Genomic DNA, 25418 nt, shown 5'->3' on the forward strand with positions numbered 1-25418 from the left:
TACTTTACCCATTCTTCAATGCAAAAATGACGCCTCTTTATGGCGCTATCAATAACCGCTCGCCTCTCCTGCTGCCGCAGTGGCCACATACATAATATTTAAACCACATTGGTGAATGACAGAGACAGACGGATATTTTTAATCCCAACAGACTATTACGGTTCATATCATGTCTGTCAAATAAATATTATGAATCATTTCCCGTTATCTTTATGGGGGCAAGTTGGTGACATCAGGGGATTGGGCAGGGAGTCTTTTCTCTGAATATTTATTCAGTTCGTATGTATATGTATGTGAACAGGAAATTTATGGAGCAATTGTCGATAATAAATGCCCCGATAAAACACATTATCTCTTCGCTTGATGGGCTACGTGTGGAGAGGGGCAGGGTGCAGGAGGCGGCAAGAGTTATGCTGCCTGAACTCAGGTGAGGTTGGGATCCTGTCCTAGGCTGGGAGATTCCCTTAGTGTTCTTAGCTCCTGTGATGTGTCAGTATCTACTTTCCACGGTCATCTTGTTTTAAGCCCAACAGCCCTCTATGATTCATTGATCATGTCCTCTTATCTTACAGAGGAAGAGACCGATGTCCGCGAAGGGCCTTTGTCCGAGGGTAGAGTTGGCCGTTTTGGCCTCTTCCTCCTGGTACCTCCCACAACACCCCTTTCTCCAAAGCCATCAGCTTTCCTTTCTCTCCAGTCTCCAGACTTCCCTGCCATCTCCTGCCCTGTGAGGAGGCAGGTGCAGTGGCTCGCTGGATGGAGGCGTGTGAGATTGGCAGTCTTCTGGGGGGGGGGTTTGGGAAATCTGGCCACTAGCTGGTGCCCATGGTGCTGGGTCTACTGTGGGACCCAGACTCAATCTCAGCTGCACCAGCCTCAATCAGTGTCTCTATCTATGGAATAGGGAGTAGGGTCTTCCTGGCTGGGAAGGCACTGGTGGAGGCCTGAAGTATGCTGCAGACCTGGCACCTGCGATACACAAACATCCTTCTCTTGGGACTCATCTCTCCTGTCCCTCCACTTTCCCCAGCACCCCTGGAACTGCTAGGGCCCTCTGAAACGCACAGGTTCTTGCACAGAGTTGCTCCCTAATCCTGTTCCCTCTCTCATAGAGGCCCTAATTGTAAGCACATCTGTCCCACCCCATCCCATGCTTCTCCACTGCTGGTGACAGACAGAAGGATCTCTTGGGATTGAAGACCCCCAAGGTCCTGATCCATAGGCACTACTGTCCTTTGTGGCTACCAATTGGGACAGACAGGAGTACAAACAACTTTTCCTCTTACCCTCTGGAAAGACAGGCATGGAGAGGGGGGCTGAGTCTGGACAGTTGGGCTAGTCACAGCTCCACGCGGCCTTGCCTCTCTGAGCTTCGCCTTCCATCATCCAGCTTGGCTCACGGTTACTCCAGACTGAGCCACTGGGGGGGGGAGGGGTCCTCCACTGGGAGACCAAGGGACTCTGTGGGTTAGGTGCTGGAGTTCTGAAGAGGGCCTTATCGAGGGTTAGACACTCCAGCCCCCTGTTATCTACCACTAGTTCAGGATTTGAATTTCCTGGTCAAGAATATTCCACTAGAAATGAATTGGGAACAGCTCAGTCCCCCTGGAGTCCCAGGAACTGCTGGGCCCCAGATGTCTGTCTGATGTAGCCTCAGGGTGCCCAGCAACACTGGCCTTTAAAAACTCCATTCACTAGTCAATCCCTAGACTGTTTACAAGGCTGAGTTGGAGCAGTGTGAGAAAAGAGCCAAGGTACCTTAAAAAGCATCCTTCACGGAGTTAAAAAAAAAAAAACCAAACAAACAAACCAAATGGCTCTCAGACTGTAGGCATAAGCAGAGAGATATTATCACAGAAGCTTTTAGCTGCCGAAGTACATGGTACAGGGAGGTTTTCCCCATGGTCAGCTTGCCTGGGACAGCTACTGTCTTTGGCAGTTTCACATGGGTTCACTCCCACCAAAGAGCCCGAAGTTGAGGGGCAGGTGGAACATGGTGGCTGCAGAAATAATAGGCAGCCTGCTATATTTTCCATCCCAGAGCTGGAGGGTTTGAGGTAAGGCCTCCCTCTGGTACCCTATCTGCCCTTTGTCCTGGGTACCTGTCTGTGTCCCTGTCCTGTGTTAGAAAGAATAGGTGATTGCTGAGGCTGGACGTGAGACTGGATTGGGTTAGTAGGGTCTGGACCCCTTATGTCCCCCACTATCCATCTATATCCTAGAGTGGCCAGGCTGTCCCTGTCCCCAACTAAAGGCATGGAAACCTGCTTTCCTAGGCCTCTCTGCCTCCCAACAGTTACAGCTTTCCATACAAGTGACAAGGCTGGAGGAGAGTTGGGATGGGGAGGGTGCTGGACACCAGAAAGTCGGGGTGTCCGTCCATCATCAGGAGGTGACCTCAGATTCCACTGCCAGCCCTGGGGACCTTTGGGCTGAGCTTTCCCACAGTAGACCTGAGTGTTGTGGTCTGACGGCCAGGCTGGCTTTCAGCTTCTTCCTACCTCTAGGCCACTGCCATGCCAACCCTTCTACCTGGGTGTGGCATCCTGACTCAACCGGACAAACATGTCCGTTCTTCATAGCACAGCTCAAGGACCAGCCATCAGGAAGTCACCAGAGCCCCTGGCTGGGCCTTGTCCTCCTGTCTCTGGTCATGGTGCTTTGGTTCCGCCTGCACGACTTCATCCTGAACCATGGCTTCTGTGGTCATGGTGTGGCCACTCTTGCCTGTGTCTTCCCTATCTTGTGAGAAAATAACCGCCACCTGCCAAGCCCTCCTCCTGGCCTAACAGTCTCTATATTGCCTGGTTAGTCATTCCAATGACCCAGTAATGAGGGTGGGATTATCTGCACTTTACAGATCAGGGAGCCAAGGGCAAGAGTGGGGAGGCTCTGCTAGGTCACTAGACAGCTGAGAGGCAGAGCTGGGGTCTGCCCTTTCCTCGCCCGTCTTGACCACATCTTCCCTGAGCACCTAGGGTTGAGTCTTCACTATGGACTGCTGATTGGAGAATAGAGATCATTGAAGTTTCTCTGTTCATCGCCCCTCCCCCCAACCTTCCTCATCCTCTCTGTTCTGAGACTTGTTGTGGGCAGGCTGTCTGCAGCCCACAGATTGCATTGTATTGGCCATGCACTGGGAGGGGGGCCTGGAGGTTCTAAGAACACCTCTCTGGCCTTGCTGTGGACACAGGGAGTTCGTTCTACCCACTCAAGGCCTGCCAGAGGATTCTCAAAATGGCCCTGTCAAGGAAGGGAGTCTGGGTGCTTTTCCCTTTGACTAGGTGCACCAGCAGAAGCACTGTAAATTGGGTGCCACACTAAGGGAACAATCCAGGTGATGGGACAGGCCTGGGAAAGGGGACCTGGTTTGTAGCACAACCCAGGGCGTTTAGTACCCCTGTTTTTTTTTAATATTTATTTATGTATTATGTATACAGTGTTCTGTCTGTATGTATGTCTGCAGGCCAGAAATGGGCACCAGACCTTATTACAGATGGTTGTAAGCCACCATGTGGTTGCCGGGAATTGAACTCAGGACCTTTGGAAGAGCAGGCAATGCTCTTAACCACTGAGCCATCTCTCCGGCCCCCTAGTACCCCTGTTTTGCTCTTTCTTTTCTCCTGCCCTGTATGGACAGGCCATAGGAGCACCAGGGATGACCTTCCTCTGGGACAGGTCTGTGGGCCTTCTGGGATGCTGCGAAGAAGCATCTTAAGGAGGGTTCCATAACTTTCCAATACAGAGAAGAAAAAGTGCAGTTCTGAAGGGTGGCAGTAGTGCACCCAGGCAGGGCTTTTCTTTATGTCTGGAGGGGAGGTGCTCTCTTTGGGCAGCACCCACTCTGTGTGGCCTGTGGACTTTGGTAAGCCCCTTTGCCAGGGCCTCCACGCTGGATGTTGGTCTGGCCAGCACCAGCTGGGAGTGGAGGGAGGCGGGACTGCCGGTTGCCTAGCTTGGCTCAGGGACACAGTGCGCTTAGGGAGCTGGCTTGGCTCTGCTCAGGTAGCTCACACCCAAATCCGAATTCCAGCCGCCCAAGACGGCGAGCTGCGAGCGGGTTGCGGAGGAGGCCCAGGCTCTCCCTGGGTAGGAGTGCTTCCTTTCGTTTTTAAACAAACAAATCATGAATTTAAAAGTCAGGGCAGAGAGCTGCCCAAGGTATAAAAATAGCCTGGGGCCACTGGGCAATGTCCGAAGCCGGCACAGTGCCTCTCGAACCCCGCACCTCAGAGGAGGGTAGGAACCGTCGGGGTAACACCGGTACGCGAAGCGCCCCCCACCCCTACCAGTCTGGCCTTCGGTCAGATACCGTGGTCCTTTTGGGGCCTCCCGCGTGTGAGTGGGAGGGACTGGGGCATCGGAAGGGCAGCATCCCCCTGCTCAACTGTTTGCCTCTGTCTCACCGCCCATCCCCGGCCTCAGTTTCCCCATGTGTCCGTCTGGGTATACAGGGGCCTTGGCTCTCTTATAGGGAACCCTGCCGGACCAGGGTCCCCGAGCGGCCACGGCCGGCCTCTTTGTGTGTCCGCGCAGACAATGGCCCGGCCGCTGAGCTCTCCTCCCGGCCCCGCTCTCCTCCTCCACCACCGCGGGCCGCGGGGATTTTGGGCAGCTGGGGAGGGAAGGCTTCTTCAATCCGCCGCCCCGCCCTCCTCCCACGCCGCCGCCCCACTGGCTCCCGGGATCCCCTGGCAGACGCAAACTTGCAAGTTTGCAGGACGCTCAGAACTCGGGGTCTGGAGGCGAGCGCGGGGCGGCGGCGGCGGCGACGGCGGCGGCGGCAGCAGCGGCGGGCGGGGCGCGCACCGGCTGCGGGCGGGGCGAGTGGCGGCGGCGGCGCTGCGCCGAGTCCGCGCCCGTCGCGGGCCCCCCGCCGCTCCCCCCGCTGCAGGCCGGGCCGGAGCGGGTCGCGGGCGCGCGGCGGAGGCGCGGGTGGCGGGCGCGCGCGCGAGGCGCGCGCAGGCACAAGTAGTTTACATTGTTGGGCGACTTTTGCAACAACTCGCCGCGCCGCGGCCTCCGCGCGCCGCCGCCGCCGCTGCCGCCGCCGGCTCCCCGCCGCCCGGGCCCGGGCCGGCCGCGCCGGGGGCCGCCGCGCTGCCGCCCCGCTGCTCTGCCGCCGGCCGGGCATGAGTTAGTCGCAGACATGGACACCAAACATTTCCTGCCGCTCGGTAAGTGCCGGCCGCGGCGGCGCGGGCGAGGGAGGGGGCCGGGGCCGGCGGGGCGGGGGCGCGTGCGCAGCGCGCGTGGGGGGTCCGGTCGGCCCGCTGGGCCCCGCGCCGTGGCTGTACCGAGAGTTGGCGCGCCGGGCCCGGGGCAGGCGAGTGGGCACAGGGCAACTTTTCCCGGGCCCGAGCGCGCGGCGGGAGAGGGCGAAGGCGCCGGGCCTCTTGACTTGTCGGGGAGCAGGAGTGGGCGGCGGGGTTGGGGCGAGCGGCAGGTTCGCTCGGGACGTGGAGAGGGTCCTTCACGGTGCGCCTAGCGCGTCCGCAGAACCCCGGGGCGCCGAGCCCCAGCCGCCCAGGAACCGGGCCACGCCAGAGGAGCAACTTCTGCGCTCGCTGGAGGGCTCCAGGCCTCCCTGGCACTGGGATGGGGGCGACGCGCTGTGCTCCAGGAGGCCACTGCTCCTCCGGGCTCGTCGGGATGCTATTTGGAGCAGGCCGCTGGCCCCTGGGTGTCTGTTCGCCCAGGACGGAGTCTGCGATCTTGCCATTCCCCGACAGCAGCCCAAACCTAGGTGGGCATGGTCACTCAGGGGCCTGTGATCAGGAACATCAAACCCAGAACCGGGGCCCCACACTCTGGCACCCCTAGTTTTTCTCCCTGGTATTTAGGGGGAGGATAGCCCATCGGCAGAAAAGTCCGTTTTCTTGTCCTGTTGCCCTCCCGCCAGCAGTTCTCAGCCGCAGACAGCCTGCCAACTCCGGGAGTAGAACCAAGCAGGGTCGGAACCCCCCAACCATTACTCTTGCTGGGGTTTTGGGAACCAGAGGGAAGCAGTGTAGAGAGACTTTATAAATGAGCTCTGGGAAGGATATTAATTTGGTGGTGAGGACAGCAGCCAGGCTGTCAGGCTGGTGAAGAATTTGTGCTGAATGGCAATCAGGACAGCTGATTATGGACGAGGCTCCATGACGATCATTGCCTCTTTGCTTACCCATCCCCTATGAAGCTTGGGGTGCAGTTTGGCTACCCTGGGGTGATCAGAACCTAGCATGGCTTTTAAGACTTTTGGTGATTTGGGGAGGTGGCCTCCCTTTGGCCCCAACCTTCTTACAGCCCACAGCCAGGTCTGCTGCAGAGTGACTTGGGTAGAGTGTTCCAAGTTTGTCAAAGCTTCAGACACTCCGTCCTTAGGAGTAGCGATGGAGCCCATGGGAGCTCAGCTGAGCTTGTGGGTCTGCCTCCCAGGCTGTAAACTCCTGTCCATGTTGCAGTTGAGTGGCTGGTAGAGGCCACACTTAGAGACTAAGTGGTGGATTTGGCATTGGAGCCCCCTGCCGAAGTCCGCAGACAAGAAAGCTGTGTTGCTGTGGCTTGTTGCTGCAGGGCCTGATGTCGGGTTGGTTGGGCTCCTGAGATACCTCTTTCTCTTCCAGCCAAGCCTTCATGTGCACAGAGCTGGGTCCTTAGGACAGGAATGCTTTGCCCAGTCACAGACCCGGGACATGGCTAGGGTCTTGGGATAGGAAGCAACACCACAGGAGGGACAGAGCCTATTCTAGAAGCTGGTACACACAGAACTGGGAATGAGATTGCAGGGTGGGTGGACTGGAGACTCCAAGAAGAGGAGTCATGTCTCGGAGCTACTGTCCCCCCCACTAGGAGACCCCAAGTGGCTCTCAGGACCAGCTTGTGGCCTCTCAGGCAGCCCATGCCCCAGGGCTGAGTCCTGGGCTCTGATTACATTTTATTTTTTCCTAAGCTTGTGACCAGCTCTGAAGTCCAGTGCAGTTGAAGGTCCATTTAAGTGGCTACTTGCCTAAGCCCTTCTGTCAACACAGCCTAATCCCTCCTGGGGGCTGAGTGTCAGAGGAGCCTGCTCATCCAGGGTCTCTACTGGCTGCTTGGGTCTGACTTGAATTGGCTAGGAAGGTTTGGCTATCCCTTCTTCACTACCCTGCTACTTTTGGGGTCTGGGACTAAGGGCTCTTCCCAGCCTGCACCGTGTGGTGTTTGGCAGTCCAGGTAGCCTCTGAGCCTCTGTCCACTGAGTTGATCCGTATGGGACAGAACTGAGAAGAAAGGGAGGCTGGGGAATTTGCCCCAGGCAGCCCCTGTTTCCTGGCCTTGCTGCCCAGGGCTGGCCTTCCTCCATGCCTGTCAGGGAGTGGGGTAAGGGCTGGCCTCAGCCTGGATGGTGGGACTGGAAGGCTGAGCCTGCAGAGTCCAAAGGTCCCAAGACTGCACTGACCCTCTTAGTTGTTAGTGGCCCGTTTGTTTGCAAGGGTAACAGGTTCCCAGAAGCAGGGTTCCAGGCCTCCAACCACTCTCTTGTGGGGTTCTTGGGGACCTAGTGAACTTGGGACCTGCATGAGGGGGCTTTTTAGTAGCATCAGAGCCCTTGTGACCCAAAATAGAGCACATTCCGGGCATCCCGAAATAACAGGGTCACATGACTCAGGAGGCTGGGCTTGGAGTCCAGCTTGGGCCTGACGAGGCAGTTCACGGTTAGGCCCCCAGCTGCCTACTCATTTGGGCATTTGTTTTGGGAAACTCTGGAGGGGACTCTGTTGTTGACTGAGGAGGTGTTAGGGCGAGAAAAAGTGACCCCCTGATGGTGATCTGACTGTGGCAGTGGCCTTGCCTGCCTGTATTCTTTGGGCTGGCACTGACTGTTGTGTTGGGCACAAGCATCTGCTCAGATGTGGGCTCAGAGAGCTAGGCCCACAGGAAGGACTGGCTGAGGGTGGGGAGCCCTCCACACAGCACAGGTCTGCCCTGCTCAGAGTCTGTGGGATGTGTGGGGTGCAGAGCTGAGTCCACAGCTTGGTCACGTGGGGCGACTGCCGTGGGCTGGCTCCCAGGGCCAGGTCTGCCAGGGCCCAGGCGGCTCTTCCAGCTGTGCATGTCCTTCAGGGCCTGGGCTAGGTGCACCTCCTCCGGGAGGTCCCTCTGATTGCCAGGCTAGTGTCCTGTTCCATCCTGCCACGACTGTCCTGGAGCCTGAGCATAAGAGTAGGACCCTACCCCACCCTCATGCCTTCCTTTAGGAAAGGAAGAGGCTCAGAGGGTTTGCGCTCTGTGTGGTTGCTGTAGGGGTGCTCCGGCCTGCGTCCCTCCACCCAAGGGCTAGCTGTGCATATCAAAGGGGCTCTAATATCCACATGTGTGAACAGACCCAACCTGCACAGAATGTGCTATGAGAGAGTGTTGACCCACTGGTCAGTGAGGTTGCCCCTGGCTTCCTATCTTTAGTGATATAGTGATACGGGGTTTCACTATGTTAGAACATGTTAGGGCCAAGGTCTCCGCGGTGAGTGAGGCCTGGCTCTACGGAGAATTGGGCTGGTGGACCTGGCTCAGCTGTCTCAAGACGTAGGCCTTGTGCATGGCCTAGGGCCAGGACAAGCCAAGACCTGCTTTCCTTCCGTGCTCCTTATTCCTAAAGCTTGTGGGCCCGGGAAGGCCTTGAGGTATCAGATTGGCTGCTGAATTTTCATGGGAACTGGCCATCAGCTGGGCCAGAGATGAGGTCTGGAGTCCTAGCTCTCCAGAGTGTAGGTGTCCGGTTTGTGGCTTGGAGTGTGTCCGTTTGCAGGCTCACCTTCCAACCCTTTGTCCCAATGCTCTTTTAAAGAATGTTTAAAATTACTTTTATTTGTGTGTGTGTATATATGCGTGTGTGTTGTGTGTGTGTGTGTATATATGCGTGTGTGTTGTATGTGTGTATATATGCGTGTGTGTTGTGTGTGTATATATGCGTGTATTGTGTGTGTGTGTATATATGCATGTGTGTTGTGTGTGTGTATGCGTGTGTGTTGTGTGTGTGTGTACTTGTAGGTACACATGCATTTGTGTGGAGGTCAGAGGACAGCTTTTGGGGGTTGCTTCTCCTTCTACCACCGTGTGGGTCTTAGGGATCTAACTCAGACCTTGGTAAGCAAGTACCTTACCCACTAAGTCACCTCACCAGCCCCCAGTGCTTTTGAAACGGGCTAGTTTCAGTGCTGGGGAAGGGTTGGGGGAGATGGTCTGTCCACCTGCTCATGGGCCTGCAGTCTGTCCTAAGGTGTACTTGTTCCTTCCCTGTCCTTTCTCCCTTCCATTCAGACTCTCTTCCATGGCCACAGAGGGCCCTGAAGGACAAACACATCTGAACAATTGATTTCAGCCACCTGCATCTGTAAAATGGACGCATTCCTTGTTTTTCAAGGCTGTTGGGCCTGTAGCCTGTTTTGGCTGGTTGGGAGTTCACAGAGTTCTTTGTGGGGTGTGCCTCTTTCTTTCCCAAGGTGAGGTCTGTAACCAGGTCCTCTCTGGTCCTCTGCCTTGTGTCCGGACAGGGCCAGGTCACCAGTGTTGAGCCCAAACCATCCTGAGACTCCCCCGTGCGGTTGGGTATGGGAGCAGAGGTGGAAAGTGGGTATCAAGAGAGCACAGCTGCAACCCCCTGGCCGCTTGGCTGTGTGTCCCCTGCCTAGGTTTCCAGTCCCTTGCTGGGCTCCCTTGACAGACCCCAGCTGCTGCATGCCTCTCCCCAAGGCTCAGCGAGTCTGGTGGAGCAAAGAACTGCGCGTGAGCACACCCACCCGAGTCTGGTGCGAGATGTTCTGAGCAGTCGTGCCCCAGCGCCTCACAGACAGGGAAATTGCACCCTAGAGTTACAAAGCAATTGTCTAGCTCAGCAGCTGAATGAGCATGAAACGGAGCAGAAAGCAGCTAAATAAAATTGGCCCAGGACGTGTGGGGAGCAGCCTGGGTGTGCACAGACACATATTACCCCCCCCCCCACACACACACACACACTTACCTGGTGCTGCCTTCCACCCCACCATGAGGCAGCAGGCCAGTGCTGCAGGCCTCTCAGGATCTCCTAGACTTCACATGGATCTGTGGGCCTGGCTGCTTCTCGCAGCCCTGTTCTTTGAAATCTCTCCTATCCTGCTCAGGACCCGCCTACCTGGAGAGGGTGCTGATGTGTATCCGTTGGGTGTCCGCTATGTACTGGCACTTGATTCGGGACCTCATGGGTGACCCAGGAGCAACCTCACTTAGTGCTGGAAGCTCCATGGTAGGGTTTGTTTGCCTTGGTACTTCACTGTCATGTCTCTGTGAGGTTCTCTGCTCTGCAAATTGATTTCTCAGACAGGCCCAGCCCTGATCTTCAGCTGGGCCAAAACTTGTTCTTGAACTTGTTTGGGTCCTGTTCCGTCAGCATCTCAAGAAGCTGCCTCTAAGAGTGGGGTCCGTGCCCAGTCTGGTTTCCCAGGACCACGGCTGCTATTTCTGCTTCCACCCGTAGGCTGAATGCACACATATATGAATGCACATGTGCATGCACACATACATGTGCACTGTGACCTGTCCTTTAGGAATCTAGCAACATTGTGCCAAGTCCTTCCTAAGGAGGCCCTGGGCCTGCTGGTGACCTCTGTCCCCATGTATGTGGGGAGTACCTGTTGGGCTCAGCCTCTTTCAGCCCATGGAGAGACTGGCAGAGGAGGGGGTGCATGGCAAGGGTAGCCAGACCAAAGGCAGGCCTGGACTCAGCAGTCATGGTGAGAGGTGGCACTGTATGAGGCTAGGCTGGAACAAGCATGGTGACAGGTGGAGTCAGCTCAGGCCCCCTGCGATTGCAGGGGTGGGCTGTAGGCTGCGGACGGGGGCTAAGGTGGAAGTATCTCCTCCTCAGTGTCTCGACTGGGGAGGGGGCTCCCAGGGGCTTCCTCTTAGGCTGGCCCCTGCCTGACCTGTGTGGTCTTCACCTTTCCTGGCCAGTGGTCCTGCTTATGAGATTGAGGAGAGGATCCTATCTTGCCCATCCTTTGTAGTTTATCCACTTCCTCCATTTATGCCTTTGGCCTGTTCTTGGGGAAATCTCTTAACCCACTGACTTATATATCCCAAGCCCTGGGGCTTATGATGTCAGGGAGTGTCTTCAGGGTTTCCCAGATAGGTGAGTATGGTGGCCATAAATTTATGCCCTGGCCTGGAAGGACAGGCAGGCCCGGTGAACTGGATGGTGCTAGGGACCAGGTTGGCTTTGGGGGAACCTGCTCTGTGGGCTCAGAGTAGGTACCCCGAGGGCCGTGGTAAAGAAAAGGCTTTGGGGCTTGGCACTGGGACCCTGGATTTCTTCAGGGAGAGGTCAGCACTGAGGCTCAAGTTCAAGTCTCCTTCATGATGACCAGTACTGTTTCAGGGGCAAGTTCTGTCAGTTGGTCTTGAAACTCAGGGGAGCTATGTCTATTTTTTCCATGGAGATCAGTTCCTGTCTTAGCCTCCCTGTGTCTCTGCTGGCCCAGACAGCATCCCGGAGCTCAGGGCTATTAGTGGAAGCTATAGCATCCTGAGTGGGAGGGGATGGGAGCATGCTAGGCTGGGTGTAGGCTAGGCTCTGTGTGTGTGTGTGTGTGTGTGTGTGTGTGTGTGTGTGTAAATCCTGCAGCGCCTGTGGATAAGCCCTGCGGAGTTCAAAGCCACTGGGTGTGCGCAGGCTGTAATGAGGTTACTGATTCAACTGGCTTCCTGGTGCTGCGGCCCAGAGTGCAGGGAGGCTGGGAAGCCCCATGAGGGATCTAAGTATCCCATAATTGACCAATTTAGCTTAAGTGTCCGTGCTGGCCCCGGGCAGAGGTCAGGCGGTGACAATCCAGGTGGCTGGAATAGCTGCTTGCAGGCTCAGAAGGTGCTTCATTTGTCCAGGACCTCTGGAGTGGAGAGCCCTAGGAGACTGACCTGGCCTTCAGGAGCTTGGTGGCCTCCCCTCCCCATTGTCTACAGGCTAGCTGGCTTTCCACATGGGCTACCCTCTGTGCTTTTGCCTTGGACCATGCAAAGGGTAGCATCAGGCTGTCTGGGTTTCAATTTTGTCTTCAAACCAGTTGCTTCTCTGCCTACTGTCACTCTGCTTCCTTATGGGGCTTATGAGATTGGATTCCAGGCCTGGCTGGTAGAGGGCATGCTTAGCCGGAGTGAGTCCCGAGTGGCCGGCTTTGATCCCGTGTCTCTTTCCGAGACTTCCTGAGGGCAGGGCCAAGCATGTATTGCCCAACTTGAGCTGACGGAATCGGCCTCTGGCTTTGCTGGAGCTGGAAGATGCCCAGTGCTCTGGAAAGGGCTGGCAGGGCCATGTAACCTCATTCTTTGGAAAGCCAAGGCCTGGTGTCTAGACACTTTACCAGACAGGTGCCCCTCAGACAGCACTGGGCACCATGCAGCCTTTGTTAGCGACAGCATAAGCCATTCCTTCAGCTCAGGGACCCTGGTAGATGTCCCTCCTTCAGACTTCTGATGTCTGGACATGCCTTTTGTCAGCTCGCTCTGCAGAATGGGCTTTTAGAGATGTCACAGCTACTCTTAGTTTGGAGGAGAGGAGTCCACCTGAGCCTCTGATTCTGCCCTGCCCAGGTTCTCTCTCCCCAGATGTCTATGTGTCCCTAAGTAGCTCTTCTTCTCCCTCTGGGCCTTGGCCTCCCTAGGGCCCCTGGCAGCTGGAGGCCTCTGTATTTCCTTTCTGGCATCTTAGCTTTGTTCTGGGTTGGTGGCCATTCAGTCTTGTGACACATCTGGGGACCAGCTCCTTAGGAATGACTGTGTTCCCTTCCCTGGCTTAGGGGGACAGGAATCAGACTGGAGTGCCCCTGAGACCCAGGATGCCATGGGCTCTTAGTCAGCCATTGGTGGTAGAACCGGACGTGGCTCTGGATTTCAACTGGGAGTATTAGAGAAGACCCTTTGAGGGCAAGGGACATGCGTTGTAGATACTGTGGTTTTTAAGAAAGGGGTGGGGAGGGACAGGGGCATGGGGCCTACAGATGAGTGGGTCAACCCCTTGCCAGCCACCACCTAAGTTTAAGGTGCCTGGGAAATGGAGGACACTTCTTGGAAGTGTGACAGTTAGGTTTTGAATCATGAGTACACGTTTGCTAGGTAGGCTGTGTAGTTAAAGCAGACCTTCTCCAGAGAGCAGTGGCCCCAGGGAGACTCTAGGGATGGGATGCCCAAGCCAGGCTTCTCTGGCCTTCTTCTTGCTAGCTGGGTCACAGGTGTGTGCTGTGGGAACCATGTGAGTGTGTGCGTGTGTGTGTGATGTGGGGGCATGTGGCTGGCTTATGTGGGAATGATTAACTCTGTATGGAGCTGAGGCTGAGCCCAGACCTGGTGGGGATGTGGTGGCCACAGATCCCCTCTTAGCTGCTCCCCTGATGACCCGATTTCCATTCTCTCCTTTGGTTCTCAAGGTGTGGAATGTGACCCCGCTGGCCCCCTATGGGTCATTGCCCACTGGAGATGCTCTCTTTAGCATAGGTGGCCCTATTCAGGCCCATTTTGGATGGAACAATAGGCTTCTCCCCACAGTCAGTCACAATCTTCACGTTTTGGGTCCATCCCCATTCCTATTCCTAAGGTCATTTTTGGTATTATCTGCCACAGAGACTACAAGAAGTACTGGCCCTGTCCCTCTTTGCTGGCTGTGGGACAGCTCTGATTGGGACCAGAGTCCAGGGGAGGTGGCAGAGCCACCCCCTCTTACCTGCTCTGGACTTTCTGCCTAGGATCAAGGTTGAGGAGGGTTGGGGAGGTGGGGACCTTAGTCATTGGATACCAGGGCCAAGATGGGCAGAGCTTCTTTCCTTCTTGGACTCCCTGGGTATGATGACAGGGCACCTGCCACCACTTGGTGTTGGGACCCTGGAGACCTGGCCTAGAAAGGCTGGGTGATGTGGTCTCCAGGCCCAGCAGCTTCTTAGGGACTGCTATCCCTCACTCCCTGCTGCATGTACTTGCCGACTCAAGCTGTATAACTCTTCCTCTCTTGTTTTCCTTGGTGGCAAGCAGAAAGGATGGACATCCGACTTTGGTGGAGGTGGGGGTGTGTGTGTTTGTGTTGCCCTCCAGGATCCTTGGCAGTTTATGGCAGAATTGGCTTCAGCCTTTTCTCCCAGGGCCCAGTACCTGAGTCTCTCTGGATAGGCTGGCTCTGAGTATCCTGTTCTTCAGGGTAGGTGACACCTGGGCCTTTTGCTGTGGAATCCCCTGTGCTGTGTGTTAAAACCCTGTAGGGTGTTTATGGAAAATGCCCTCTGCAGAGCCCCTCCCTCAGAATCAGCAGGTGTCTTCCCTGGCTTCTGGGGCAGAGTTTTTTGATGTTGTCACCCCTGAGCTTGACAGCCATGCTCTTTCTGCTGTTGTGATCTGCTTTAAGACTTCTGGGTGTCCCTTGGCTGTGGCCTCCAGCAGTTATGTTCCTGACCACAGCACGAGTGGGTGCAGTTTCAGAACTTCAACCCCAAAGAGAAGTCAGATGTGCTGGTTTCTTGTTGCTCTGCCTGCTGAGTGCCAGTCTTGCAAGGGACAAGGGAGCTGAGGCAGGGCCGTGAGTACCTAGCCCATAGAGGAGCTCCCTAGGGTGCACAGGCAAGGCCTCCCTCTAGCTATGGGTATGGGGAGATATGCAGGGGCAGGCATGGCATCCTGAGGAAGGCTGGGATTCCACAGGATGCAGAGATGCAGAGTGGGAGAATATATGCTCAGGAGGAGCTTTGGAGAGGCCAGCGGCAAGCGGCATGGTCACAGACCTGTCTAGGGGCATTGGCCAGGGAAAGCATGGGTTAGGTCTTAGTGAGGGCAGAAGGCCAGAGGTAGGTCAGAGGAACTGGGGTCTGGATGTTCGGCTTCTCTTGGGGCATAGAGCCTGTGGAGGTGATGCGTGGTGAAGGCTCTGCTGCTGTACAGGGGGTGTAGTAGCAAAAGTCAAGGCAGGAAGTAGCAGATGGACGGTGTGTTTCCTAGGCAAGAAGTAGTGGAGGTCCAGGGAAGGTCTGAGGCGGGATGAGGTCCTTCCCAGATGTCTAGAGGATGCTGCTGTGGCCCAGATTCTGGATGGACTCTAGCCCATCTGTATCCTAGGCCTACACTCCCTTCTGGGCGTCATGGACTCTGTCTTGATGGTACTGTATAGCTCAAGGCAGTGCTTGGACCAAGGCTAAGCCACCACTAGTAGGGTGGGCCCCAGGTCTGGCGTGAGTAAGAGGGGAGGTGGTCCCGGCTTTGTCTTGGGATGGGTGCCTGGACCCCTGTGGTTCTGGCTCCTTCACCCACACAGGACTACCTGTGGCTTTTGGAGAAGTTTGACTGATCTGGGTGGGGCGTGCACATGACATTACCATCTACAGACAGCTTTTTGACTCAGGATGTCCTCTTTAACTGCATATTCTTCTTGCCCCTGACGGCCCAGGTGAGGAGGACTGGCCTGCTCCATGCTTCATGAGGCCTCTTTGGTCTGGGAGGCAGAGCTGTGGGCACTGGCAGCTTCCTTGGCCGTCCTGGCCAGTGTTCTCTGCAAGGCCTTTCTGGGCAGATGTTTGGGGTGTAGCTACAGCCAGGCAGCTGACCCGTTTGGTTCGTTCTAGCTCCCATGACTGATGTGTTGTGGTTTATAAGTTAGAATTTTGTAGTGTTGCAGGGCCTTCTTGTGTCAGGCATACTCTCTGTCCACCTGGCTGCAGGACATGAAAACCACTTCTGGCTCCTGGTCATAGGGTCATGGGACAGGTCACTGAGCCACCCTTGGATAGCCCACTGGTGGGTGGTGTGTACCCTTTGGGCAGCTGGCTCTTGAAGCTGCGGCTGGCCAGCTGGTATTGCTATGCTGATGTCATGGCCTCCCTGCCTGCAGTGGCTTGGGAACTTATCTACTTGTGGATAGTTATTGTGTCTCCCGTGCCAGGCGACTGGACACACAGTCACTCATGGGGCAGAGGAGAGAACGGCTGCTGGGCCCACGTGGCCCTGGACATGCCTGATAAGCTGTGAAGTCATTATCAGAGGGGGCTGTGCTGTTCTTACCCTTGGCCATGATTCCAGCCTTGCATGGTGGAGACTCTGGGGGGCACTGCACCTTCTGTGACTTGTGGGTGAAGTGGTGTGGGAGCTGGTTTGGGGGGGTCCTTCTCCCCTCCAGGGCTCAGGTTCTACCAGGACTCTTGAAGGGGCCTCTCTCTGAGACCCCTCCACCCTTCCTGGCGGCAGGCCTGCAGGTCACCCCCTCCCTCCCTCAGGTTTCCCTGGCTGCCTTCCTGAGAACAACACTGTGACTGTTGTCACTATTACCATCCGCCTCCTGCTGTGGCCTCCTCACTTGGTGTGGGACCCTGGGGACTGAGGGACCTGCTTTGTTGACCAGTGGGCTTCTGAACAGGGCTGGCAGTAAGCACACGGGGCTAGTCCTTTATGTCTGGGGGACTAGAGGGCTGAAGGTCCTTTTGTTCTTTTGTCCTCGGTCCCCACTTGTTATCTCACTTATGGGGACCTGGGCGTACCAGTCTCTTGGTTAGCTTATAGGGTCTACAGCCTGCAGCCCACTTGGCAGAAAGCCTGGACCTGGTTTGTAATGTGTGATCCTCTCTTCTAGTCTTCCTGCTTGGATCTAGGCCATGCTGGCCACCTCAGACTTTCCCTGGACTTTTAGAGTCCAAACACTATGAGCACGGGGCCCTCCTGCTTGTTTGTGCAACTGGTGCGAGGCAAAGTGTGAGTGAGGAAGTCTTTGTTCTTTGTGTACGTACCTGTGTAGGTGGATGGACTTGTGCCTATGTCTGACCCTCTGTGTGTGCATCATGCCTGTGTGTGAGGTGCTGCATATCGTCCACATATGAGTGTGTATGACCATGTGTAGGTATGCCTGTGTTCATGTGTATTAGCTACGTTGAGTATATGTGGCTATGCACGTGTGTCTCTGTGTGTGTGCTTGTGTCTATTAATGGAGTTCTGTGTATCATTCACATGTGAGTGTGCATGGCTATGTATGTATATCTGTATGTACACTTGTATTCATGTATGAGGTTCTGCGTATTATACACATGTAAGTGTGCATAGCCTCATGTGTATCATGTCTGCATATGTGTGTCCACGTAGGAGGTTCTGAGTATTGTTCACATAAAGTGTTCGCAGCTATGTGTGAGCATGTATCTTTGTGCACTTTGTGTCTGTGCGTGAAATTCTGTGTATTGTTTACCTGTGAATGTGCATGCTTATGTGCACATGTCTGCATACTGTGTCTGTGCATGAGCTTTGTGGGCTAGCTGCCTGTAACAAGTATGCACACTTGTTCATGTGGGAGATCTTGTGTATTGTCCTTGTGTGGAGTATGCATGGCCATATGTAAGCTTATGTCTATGCATACCTGTGTTATACAAGAGGTTTGCTCTGTTGGCCATGTGTGAGTCTGGATGGTTATGTGTCCATACATGAAGTTCATGTATTGCCTGTATACGTGGCCCTATGTGAGCATGTCTAAGTGCACACCCACATCCATGTTTGAGATTCTGTGTAGTGCCCACGTGTGAGTGTGCATGACTACACTTGAGTGTTTGTGTATTCATGTGTAACTAACTGTTCATGCATGAGGTTTGTGTATTGTCTGTGTGTATCTGTATGTCTGTATGCACACCTGTGTCCATGCACAGGGGCTTGTCGTGTGTTATATTCCAGTTTCTCCAGGCCTAGACTACAACAGGTATTGCTAGTTGTCTACAGCACCTCAACTTCCTTTCTGAGGTACCCTCGCCACTCCCTACTAGCGTGAGTATTGACCCAGAAGGTGCCTGGTGCTGTCAGGGAGAGGGCAGTGTGCCAGCTAAGGTCCAGTGGACTGTCCCTGCTTTCTAACTGTGGCTCCAAGGGAGGTCTATGCCCCAGGGGATGTAGTTAGTAGGGCCCAAAGCCAGGGTCAGTTGCGCACACTTTAGTGTAAAGGAGCCTGGCGTGAATGCTGGCAAGGCTCAGCAGGGAAGGGTAGGAAGGAAGGCTTCCTCTCATTGTGTGATGAGGAAATCAGGTCTGAGAGCTGCAGGCAGGCTGTGCGGGTGGGGGAGCCAAGGGCTAGGCTGCCTGTGGAAGACTGCTCTCTAATGCCTTGTTTTCTCCTGTCCACTTCAGGCAAAGCGAGCGGATTTGCAGATGGTGGGGGGCGGGGGGGACAGAGCAGGGCTCACTGGACTGCAGCTCCTGCCACAGGGGGCTTCAGCAGGGTGGGATACAGTGTGGTATAACTCCCCTTTTCTCCCTCCCCATGCCTGAAGCCACAGGGAGATACAGAGAAGTCATGTGGCTGGTTAGCTGCTGAGCTAGAATTTGAATCCAGGACCTCAGGACTCCCCTCTTCAACACTTCCTGCTGGGGCTCAGGCGCCTGGTTAGCCTTATGGTGTCAGCAGGGGTGGGGACGCCTTGCATCTGGGAGGTATTGGAGCCAGCCTGCCTTGCTAGGCAAGGAGATACCCTGTTTCCTTCACAAACAACTGGGGCCGGTCAGAGCAATTTTATTTTTATTTCCTATTTTTACTTCCTCGTGGGCTCTTTTCAGCAACTCTGGGTTAGATGGGCCCCACCCTCCAGTCTCCACCCGGCTTCCTGGCCCAAGCCTCAAACTCTGGACAGGAGCTCACATGGATGTCTGTGTGGCCTGGGAACAGGACCCTGTTTCTGGCTTGTCCACTCCTCGCACTGGTGTGGAGGGGTGACTCCTTCCCGTCTCACTCTGGGAGCAGCCCTGGGGCAGTGGGTGGTGGCAGGTGTATACCTTAGTGTCTGACTCAGTTTCCCTGCTCATCTCTCTGGTTCTTGGTAGAGGTGTGTGCTCTTGGCAGGGTGGGGCATAGACTTTGGGTAAATGTATTGGCAGTGTGCCCAGCTGAGACCCGGCAGGGCAGGGTGTAGTGAGGGCAGTACCGAGCTGCGCTGTGGCTTGTGTGGATTTGTTTACTGGCCCTGTCCCAGCACACAGTGTGTATGCTATGTTAGGGGTGTTAGGGGTCTGCAGAGCTCATCCTGGGTTGGGGGTTCTTACCTGTTGGCTGCCATTTCAGCATAGCCAGGACTTGTACTGGTGACTGGTGGACGTGGGATCTTAAACTCAGCTCAGGCTGCCGTGACCTCCAGGCCTGGGCAGGGCTGTGTTTTCATGGACATCTGGGTTCACTGAGTTCTCTCAGTGTCAGCCTGTTAAGCCTTTCCACCTTTTAAGAGTAATGGGAGAGAGTTGCACCATCCACAGGAGGAGCAGGCTCAGAGAGGTGTCACCGACCCTGAAACAGGGCGGTGGCCTCCATGAAGAGGTGGCTGGAGCCGACTGTCTCTGTGCACTAGGCCACCCATCAGGTTTGGGGGATTTGGCTGGCAGGAACAGGACTCCTCTGACTTCCCTCCTGGTCCTTCTTGCCCTGGCTGGCTTGGTGCTAGCCCAGGTGGTTGTAGTGGCTTCTCTTCAGTGTGAACCTCATGGGAGATAAGGCAGAGGTAGTGCTCATGGAACCTGCATGTGTGCATGCTGGGGTTTTCAGGTAATCCTTTGATTAGAGACCAGGAAAGACAACCTCACAGTGTGTGTGTGTGTGTGTGTGGTCTTTCTTGGAGAAGTCCATCACCTTACAGATTTCCATGTGGCTGCCCATTGGAGGTACCCTGGGTGGGCTCAGGCATTTGGCCTGTGGGAAATGAGGGCACTCCTGTCTCAGAGCTGTGTAAGTCATCAGTGGGCTGCAGGGCTGGGCAACTTTATCCTTAGGCAGTGTATGTGTCCTGGTTGGTGTGTGAACGCTGGACATCATGGGAGCCATCAGCGGCATGGGAACCCTGGGCAGCAGATGTGTCTAGCGCGTTTTCGTCTTTGAGTTTTTGCTTTCTCATCTCTCTGTGTGTGGGGCCATGACTCTCACCTCTAGAGTGGTCATAAGAGGTACTGAAGTAGGGCTTATTGCTTGGTTCTGGCCCTGAAGGAGGGTCTCTCAGAACTGCAGAGTCCTAGTCCCAGGGGCAGGGAGAAGAGTTGCTCATGGGCCTGCAGACTGGGATGGGAACATTCACTATGGGGAGGGTGATCAGGTGTGCAGATCTGCCACTGGGGGAGAAGTATTTCTCTGGAAGGGGCATCTGGGATGGCTACTTCTAGAACCATCCGGTAGTGCAGGAGTTTCCAGGGCCAGAAAGGGAGGCTGTTATTGGTTGTACCCCAACAGGGACTTGGGAATAGATCCTTTGTCCCAGCTCCATTGGTCTTTCTAGTGACCAGAGGAGACACTTGTCCAGCAGGGTCCCCATGCCTCAGGACCCGTCCTCACTAGTACTGTAGTGAGTGCAGCCTTGAGCCTGTGTGTTCGATGCTGGATTTCTTTCTCCTCTGTGCAAGGTTTTTGTAACTGTGGGAAAGAGTGCTTCCTCCCTCGGAGCAGCCAGGAGTGTGTTCAGCAGATGTGTCTGGTGCCTCAAGCTGTCTGGCCATTGTGTCTTACCAATGTATGACATACAGACATCGGACTGCCTTTGTGCTGTGGTCTGCTGAGCCCACGGTACCCAATGTCTGTGCTCTGTGCTTTCCCATCTCTGGGCCTATGATCATGTCCTCCCTCTGGTTGGTGGTCTCCTTGTCCCTTGTGCTTCTTGCTCTTATCCCTGGGGGCTTAGATTCAGTATCTTTAGGAGTTGCCCTGGCCTGAGCCCCATCTCTACCCTCATGAGTTTATCAGATGTGGGCTAGTGGGGACCTACCTGTCTGGAGTCTGCAACATAAACACGGACAAACCTACTCCCCTACACACCTCCAGGCCTCAGTTTTCCTATCCCTTTCTGTGTGAGAGTGTCTGTCCTGCGTGTGTGGGGGAGGGGAGCTAGCTTTTACAGACTGTGTGGACTGGTACCAGCTAGACTTCATGCTCTCTCTTAGGGTTCAGCTTCCTGCCTCAACGCCCGCCACCCTCCGGAAGGGGCTGTGATTGGGGTCCGCCCCATGTGCCTGACTCAGCAGCCACAGGGTGGGGGAAACCGGAGGTTTCTTGTCTAACCCCAACCCAGGCACCCTCCCACAGCTCAGATTCCTCTTGTGAAGGTGGGTGTGGAGTCCTCAGTTCCTAGAAGAACAGGGTAGGGCTAAATCCCAGGTTTTAGACTCCTCCTGGGTCCCTGTGGACCAGACTCTGCCACTGTCCTTGGTGCCCTCCAGCCTCTGTCTCTGACAGGTGTCCTCGTGTACACCACCTCCACCAAGCAGCCCTGCTGGGTTAGGCTCCTCCCACCGTCCCCATGACTCCTGTGCTTTCAGGGACTCAGTGCTGGGCCACGCACACAGGGCCTGGTGTGGAACCTGATTATAAGAGGGAGGGGACGTGGAGGTGGAGGCGGAGGAAAAGACACTCCTACTTGTGGTTTTTGCTTCCTGGGAGTCTGGGCTTTGTGGTTACATCTTGACTGGACAGAGGTGCCTAGAGAGAGTTGAAGTTGGGGTCCTGGGCTGTAGCTGCCTGGATGGCTTGTTCTCGAACTGCTTCCTGGTGAGCTCTAGACCAGTGGTGCTTGAGAAGACAGTGAGTGTGCCCAGCGCCTGTAACCTTAGTGGGGCTTTAGTGTCCTCGGCTGGCAGATGCTGGCACAGTCTGACATCTCCTGGAGACAGGTCGCTAGTGAGGTGACAGTGGCTTGGGAGGACAGTTCTCCAGTGATCCTGAGCATTGCTGGGAGGAGGCCAGTAACTGAAAGTCCAGCTGTGTAGGGTTTATGCTCCCTTGGTGGCTGGCAGCGATGGGTCTGACCAGCTGCCTTCACTTTGCACCCAGCTCTGGGCCTGCATGGAGCTGGACAAGGGTTTGCTGGGTTGGTTTCACTGACCTGGCAGCTGCCTAGCCTCTCTCCCTTTTGTTCGTTCAGTAATGGGCAACGTTCATCCTTAGGCGCTTGTGGAACCTGCCTGGGGAGGGTTCTCATTGAGTCCTTAGGAGTCTGGGGAGGCAGGGGAGGGGGCAGCTGGGCCTAGCTAAGACCTTTCTGCCGGCCCCTTCCTGTTTGCCTGATTTTAGCCTAGTGGTCAGAAGGGCAGCTGAGGTGTTATGAGAACGGACTGTGTGGCCCAGGCTGCACTCATGGCCTCCAGGGGGGCCACAGACCACTGTGGAACTGCCAGGTGGATGCTGGGGATCTTTAGCCTACACCCACAACAGTGCGCGTCAGTAGCGTGGGGAATGGGCATAGGAAGGGTTAAGAAGCTCAGGCAAGTAATAATGTCTCTAATTTCCCCATGTGATTTAATAAAAATGTAAATCGCTGGGTGGACGGCCGCACCGCCACAGTGTTGACCGAGATGGATTGCATGTGCTCCGTGGTCAGCCTGCCTTTGTCTCTGCATTCCCAGCAGACTGGTGCTTCCTGCTGTCCAGGAGGCTGGACACTGAGGGTCAGACGCTCTCCTCCCTCCACCTCCCTGGCCGAATGGGCAGCTGGAACACCTGGGCATCTGTTGAGGAGGGCTGCAGAAGGGCTCTGGACAGCCTGGCTAGACAGACCAGCCTTTGTATCACCTGTCCTTCACCTCCCGGAAGAGCGGTGACTGATCTAGGATGCATTGAGCTTGGTCAAGTCCTGGTATGTAGAGGGGTCCCTGGCCACTGGGGCCAGAAAGTCTTCCCCAGGGTGACATTTAAACAGAAGGTACAGAATGAGAAGTAGGCACGTGGAGATGGAGAGGAAATACCTTCCGGGTTGAGTTGCATGAGTGTCTGCAAAGGCCCTGAGGTGGGGGCTCACTGCTCCTGGGGAAAGAATGAGGGGAGGGTAGGCACCAGATCGGGTGATGCAGTGTGTCAAATAAATTCTGTCTGTAGAATCTGGTGGGGCCTGGTGAGAAAGGGCCCAGTGCAGGAGTGAATCCAGAGGCTGTGGGGGCGTGGCAGCTATGTTCTGGGCTGGTGGATCGCAGTGATGTCTGAGGTCTTGGACTTGGACTGTAGACTTGGAGTGACCACACTGTTGGGACCTGATGGTGCCTTTGTGGGGACATGGATGGGAAGATGCTGAGGGTGTGTGCTGGAGCATGGCTGCTCTGAGCAGAAGGATGCAGTTTTGACAGGTTTAGGGAGACTTTGAAGTTTCCTAGGAGGCAGAACTAGGGTGTCTGTGGTCAGGTGGGACATTTTGATGACCTTACTGGGAGATTAAAGTGGGCACTGGTGTTGTACTATCATGTGTCTTGGATATGGGGCTGTGAATGCTAGGTGCCTGTTCCCAGCGAGCACAGGGCAGTTGCCTGCAAAGGCTCCTGGGGACTGTGATGTTGATCACTTGTGCTGGTTGCAAATCTGAGGACCGTCTTACTTAGAAGGCCAGTGTGGTGACTGACACACAGGTGAGGTTTTAGCTGTGTTCAGTTGTGCCCAAGTGGCCACCTCCTGTCTACTGAGGTGGCTCTCTAGCTCCTGCCTGACTTATCTATCTACATCTGCTCATCCTATCAGAGGCATGGGGTGTCGCCAGGTACCCCTGTGCTGGGTGCACGCTGGGCCTGGTGGCACATGCTAATTAATTAATTAATTCCAGCACTCAGGAGGCAGAGGCAGGAGGATCTCTGAGTTCAAGGACAGCCTGTTCTACAGAGTGAGTTCCAGGACAGCCAGGGCTACACAGAGAAACCCTGTCTCAGGGTGAAAGAAACGATGCTGGATGTTGAGACTTGGGCTGTGGGGCCTGGGTGAGAGTCCCAATGAGACCTGAGTTTCATGCATAGATGGACCCTGCCCAGCCTCCCAGCCCTGGAATCCTGCCCAGCCTGTAGTCAGTAGGCTTCCATGGAACCCTAGCTGTCCATTGTTTTTATGTGAAGCTCTGGAAGGAGCAGATGCCGCTTAGTTGTGTCCCCTAACAGAGAAGGCAGGCTTTGCTGAGGATATTGGCTGGGTGGAGCTGCTTATCATTGCCCAGGAAGGGACTTAGGCCACCCTGTTCCACTCAACACACTTTTAGCCCCTTGCAGGAGAAGATCTGACTGGTCATGAAGATACCAGTTCCCCAGTTGATCTAGAACTACTGTCTCCTGTCTCCAGCTGCCCTTGCCTTTGCCTTGACACTTGTATGTTGCTAATGCTAATGGTTCAGCCTTGGGTAGCTTTGGGGAAGAATACTTTGATCCGGATGGAAGGCTTGGCTGGAGTTGTTAAAAGGGAAACTAGCATCCAAAGGGACCTGGAGGAGTAGATAGGCAGATGCTGGGTGTTGGGAAGCCTGAGTAGAGGTTGGGAAGGAAGAGGGCCCAGCTGCTGATCCTGGTCAGCACCTTTGGCAAGGCTGATAGTCCCTTCCTGTGGGATGCAGTGATCTGTACCCTTGGTTAAGACCTCAGTGGCTTCAGTGGTGACAGGGAAGGTTGATGACTGAGTTGCTCACTATTGTGTGGATATGGGCCCATCATCTTGGGGTTAGGGAGCAGGGCTGCCTTGGCATGGTGACTTCCCTCGATGGCTCCCCTGTGTAGTGACATCTAGTTTTGGTCTGGGCGTTCTAGGTATCTGCCAATTTGTCTCATAGTGTTTGAGATCTTGAGTCTTACATGCATGCTTCCTTTCCTCAGAATTGCAGCTCTGTGTCTCCATCCCCTAGTGCTGAGTCTGCAATGTTATGTCCCTCTGGGAGAGTGCACAGAGGAGGCACAGCCTGGCTGGTTGGGGAGGTGGGTAGAGCATATGCAGATCCTTCTGGAGTGGAAGCAGCATGGACAGTGAGCGCTACTCATTGTGCCTTCAGTACCTCCTGACCCCAGCTGGGTCCTGTTCTTTCTTCCCTGGACCCCAGACTCATTGCTTCTGTTCACAGCTTGATCAGCTCTGGGGTCAGAGAAAGCTGGTCTACCAGATGGCTGGGCCGGCACATTGGGCCAGCAGCATTAGGCTGCATCATTTAGAGAGTGTTTGATTAACTGGCCTGTCTGGAGCTGGCTGGGCAGCTGGGCAACATCAGCCCCCACTCTACACTGGGTGCGGAAACCACAGAGGAGGGAAGATCCGGCCTCAGGGAGCCCTTAGGCTGGTGCAAAAGAGCGATGTACCTAGTATAGCATTGGCTTTACTCCCTGCCCCCCCCCCCCCCCAGCTGTGTCTTTTAGCCTACCCCTCGACCTCCTTGAGCCTCAGTTTCCCCTGCAAGGGGAGAATGACTATTTTTTGGAGGTGGTAGCCTCGAGTCTGACACAGTGTATGGCAGCAGCCCTGAAAGTGTTTTAATGACTAGGTCCTGTGGGGATGCCAGAGTTCTTCCTATGATTTATCATAGTGTTTTCCCCTGAGTGGACCTAGTGGTCCGGCCAGTGCCGCATGGAGGGTGGGGTGTAGCCTGTGTGCTCCACCTGAGCTCACTAGTGAACCTGCGTGGGGGTGAAGGCACCTGCTGAGTGGGGCTCCCTGGCCAGGTGACCCCTTTTTCTGAAGTCTT

At 55.3% G+C, this 25418-nt stretch overlaps 1 protein-coding gene across 2 annotated transcripts in view; it reads left to right on the forward strand.

The window, feature by feature from the left end:
* Positions 1 to 25418, forward strand: part of Rxra (retinoid X receptor alpha) — a 110003-nt gene that overhangs the window by 18844 nt on the left and 65741 nt on the right. The window contains exon 1 of one of the 2 annotated variants that reach the window (XM_041674412.1): positions 4977 to 5177. The exons of the other annotated variant lie outside the window; for it this stretch is intronic. Within the exon in view, the coding sequence (XP_041530346.1) occupies positions 5150 to 5177 (28 nt within the window). The 5' untranslated portion in view covers positions 4977 to 5149. Of the gene's footprint in view, positions 1 to 4976; positions 5178 to 25418 lie in introns of those variants that run through there. 2 annotated transcript variants of the gene reach the window in all.

Source organism: Microtus oregoni, unplaced genomic scaffold, assembly GCF_018167655.1.
Source record: "Microtus oregoni isolate MIOR12 unplaced genomic scaffold, Mior012 000025F_ref0000491, whole genome shotgun sequence".
In the NCBI taxonomy this organism is placed as follows: Eukaryota; Metazoa; Chordata; class Mammalia; order Rodentia; family Cricetidae; genus Microtus; species Microtus oregoni.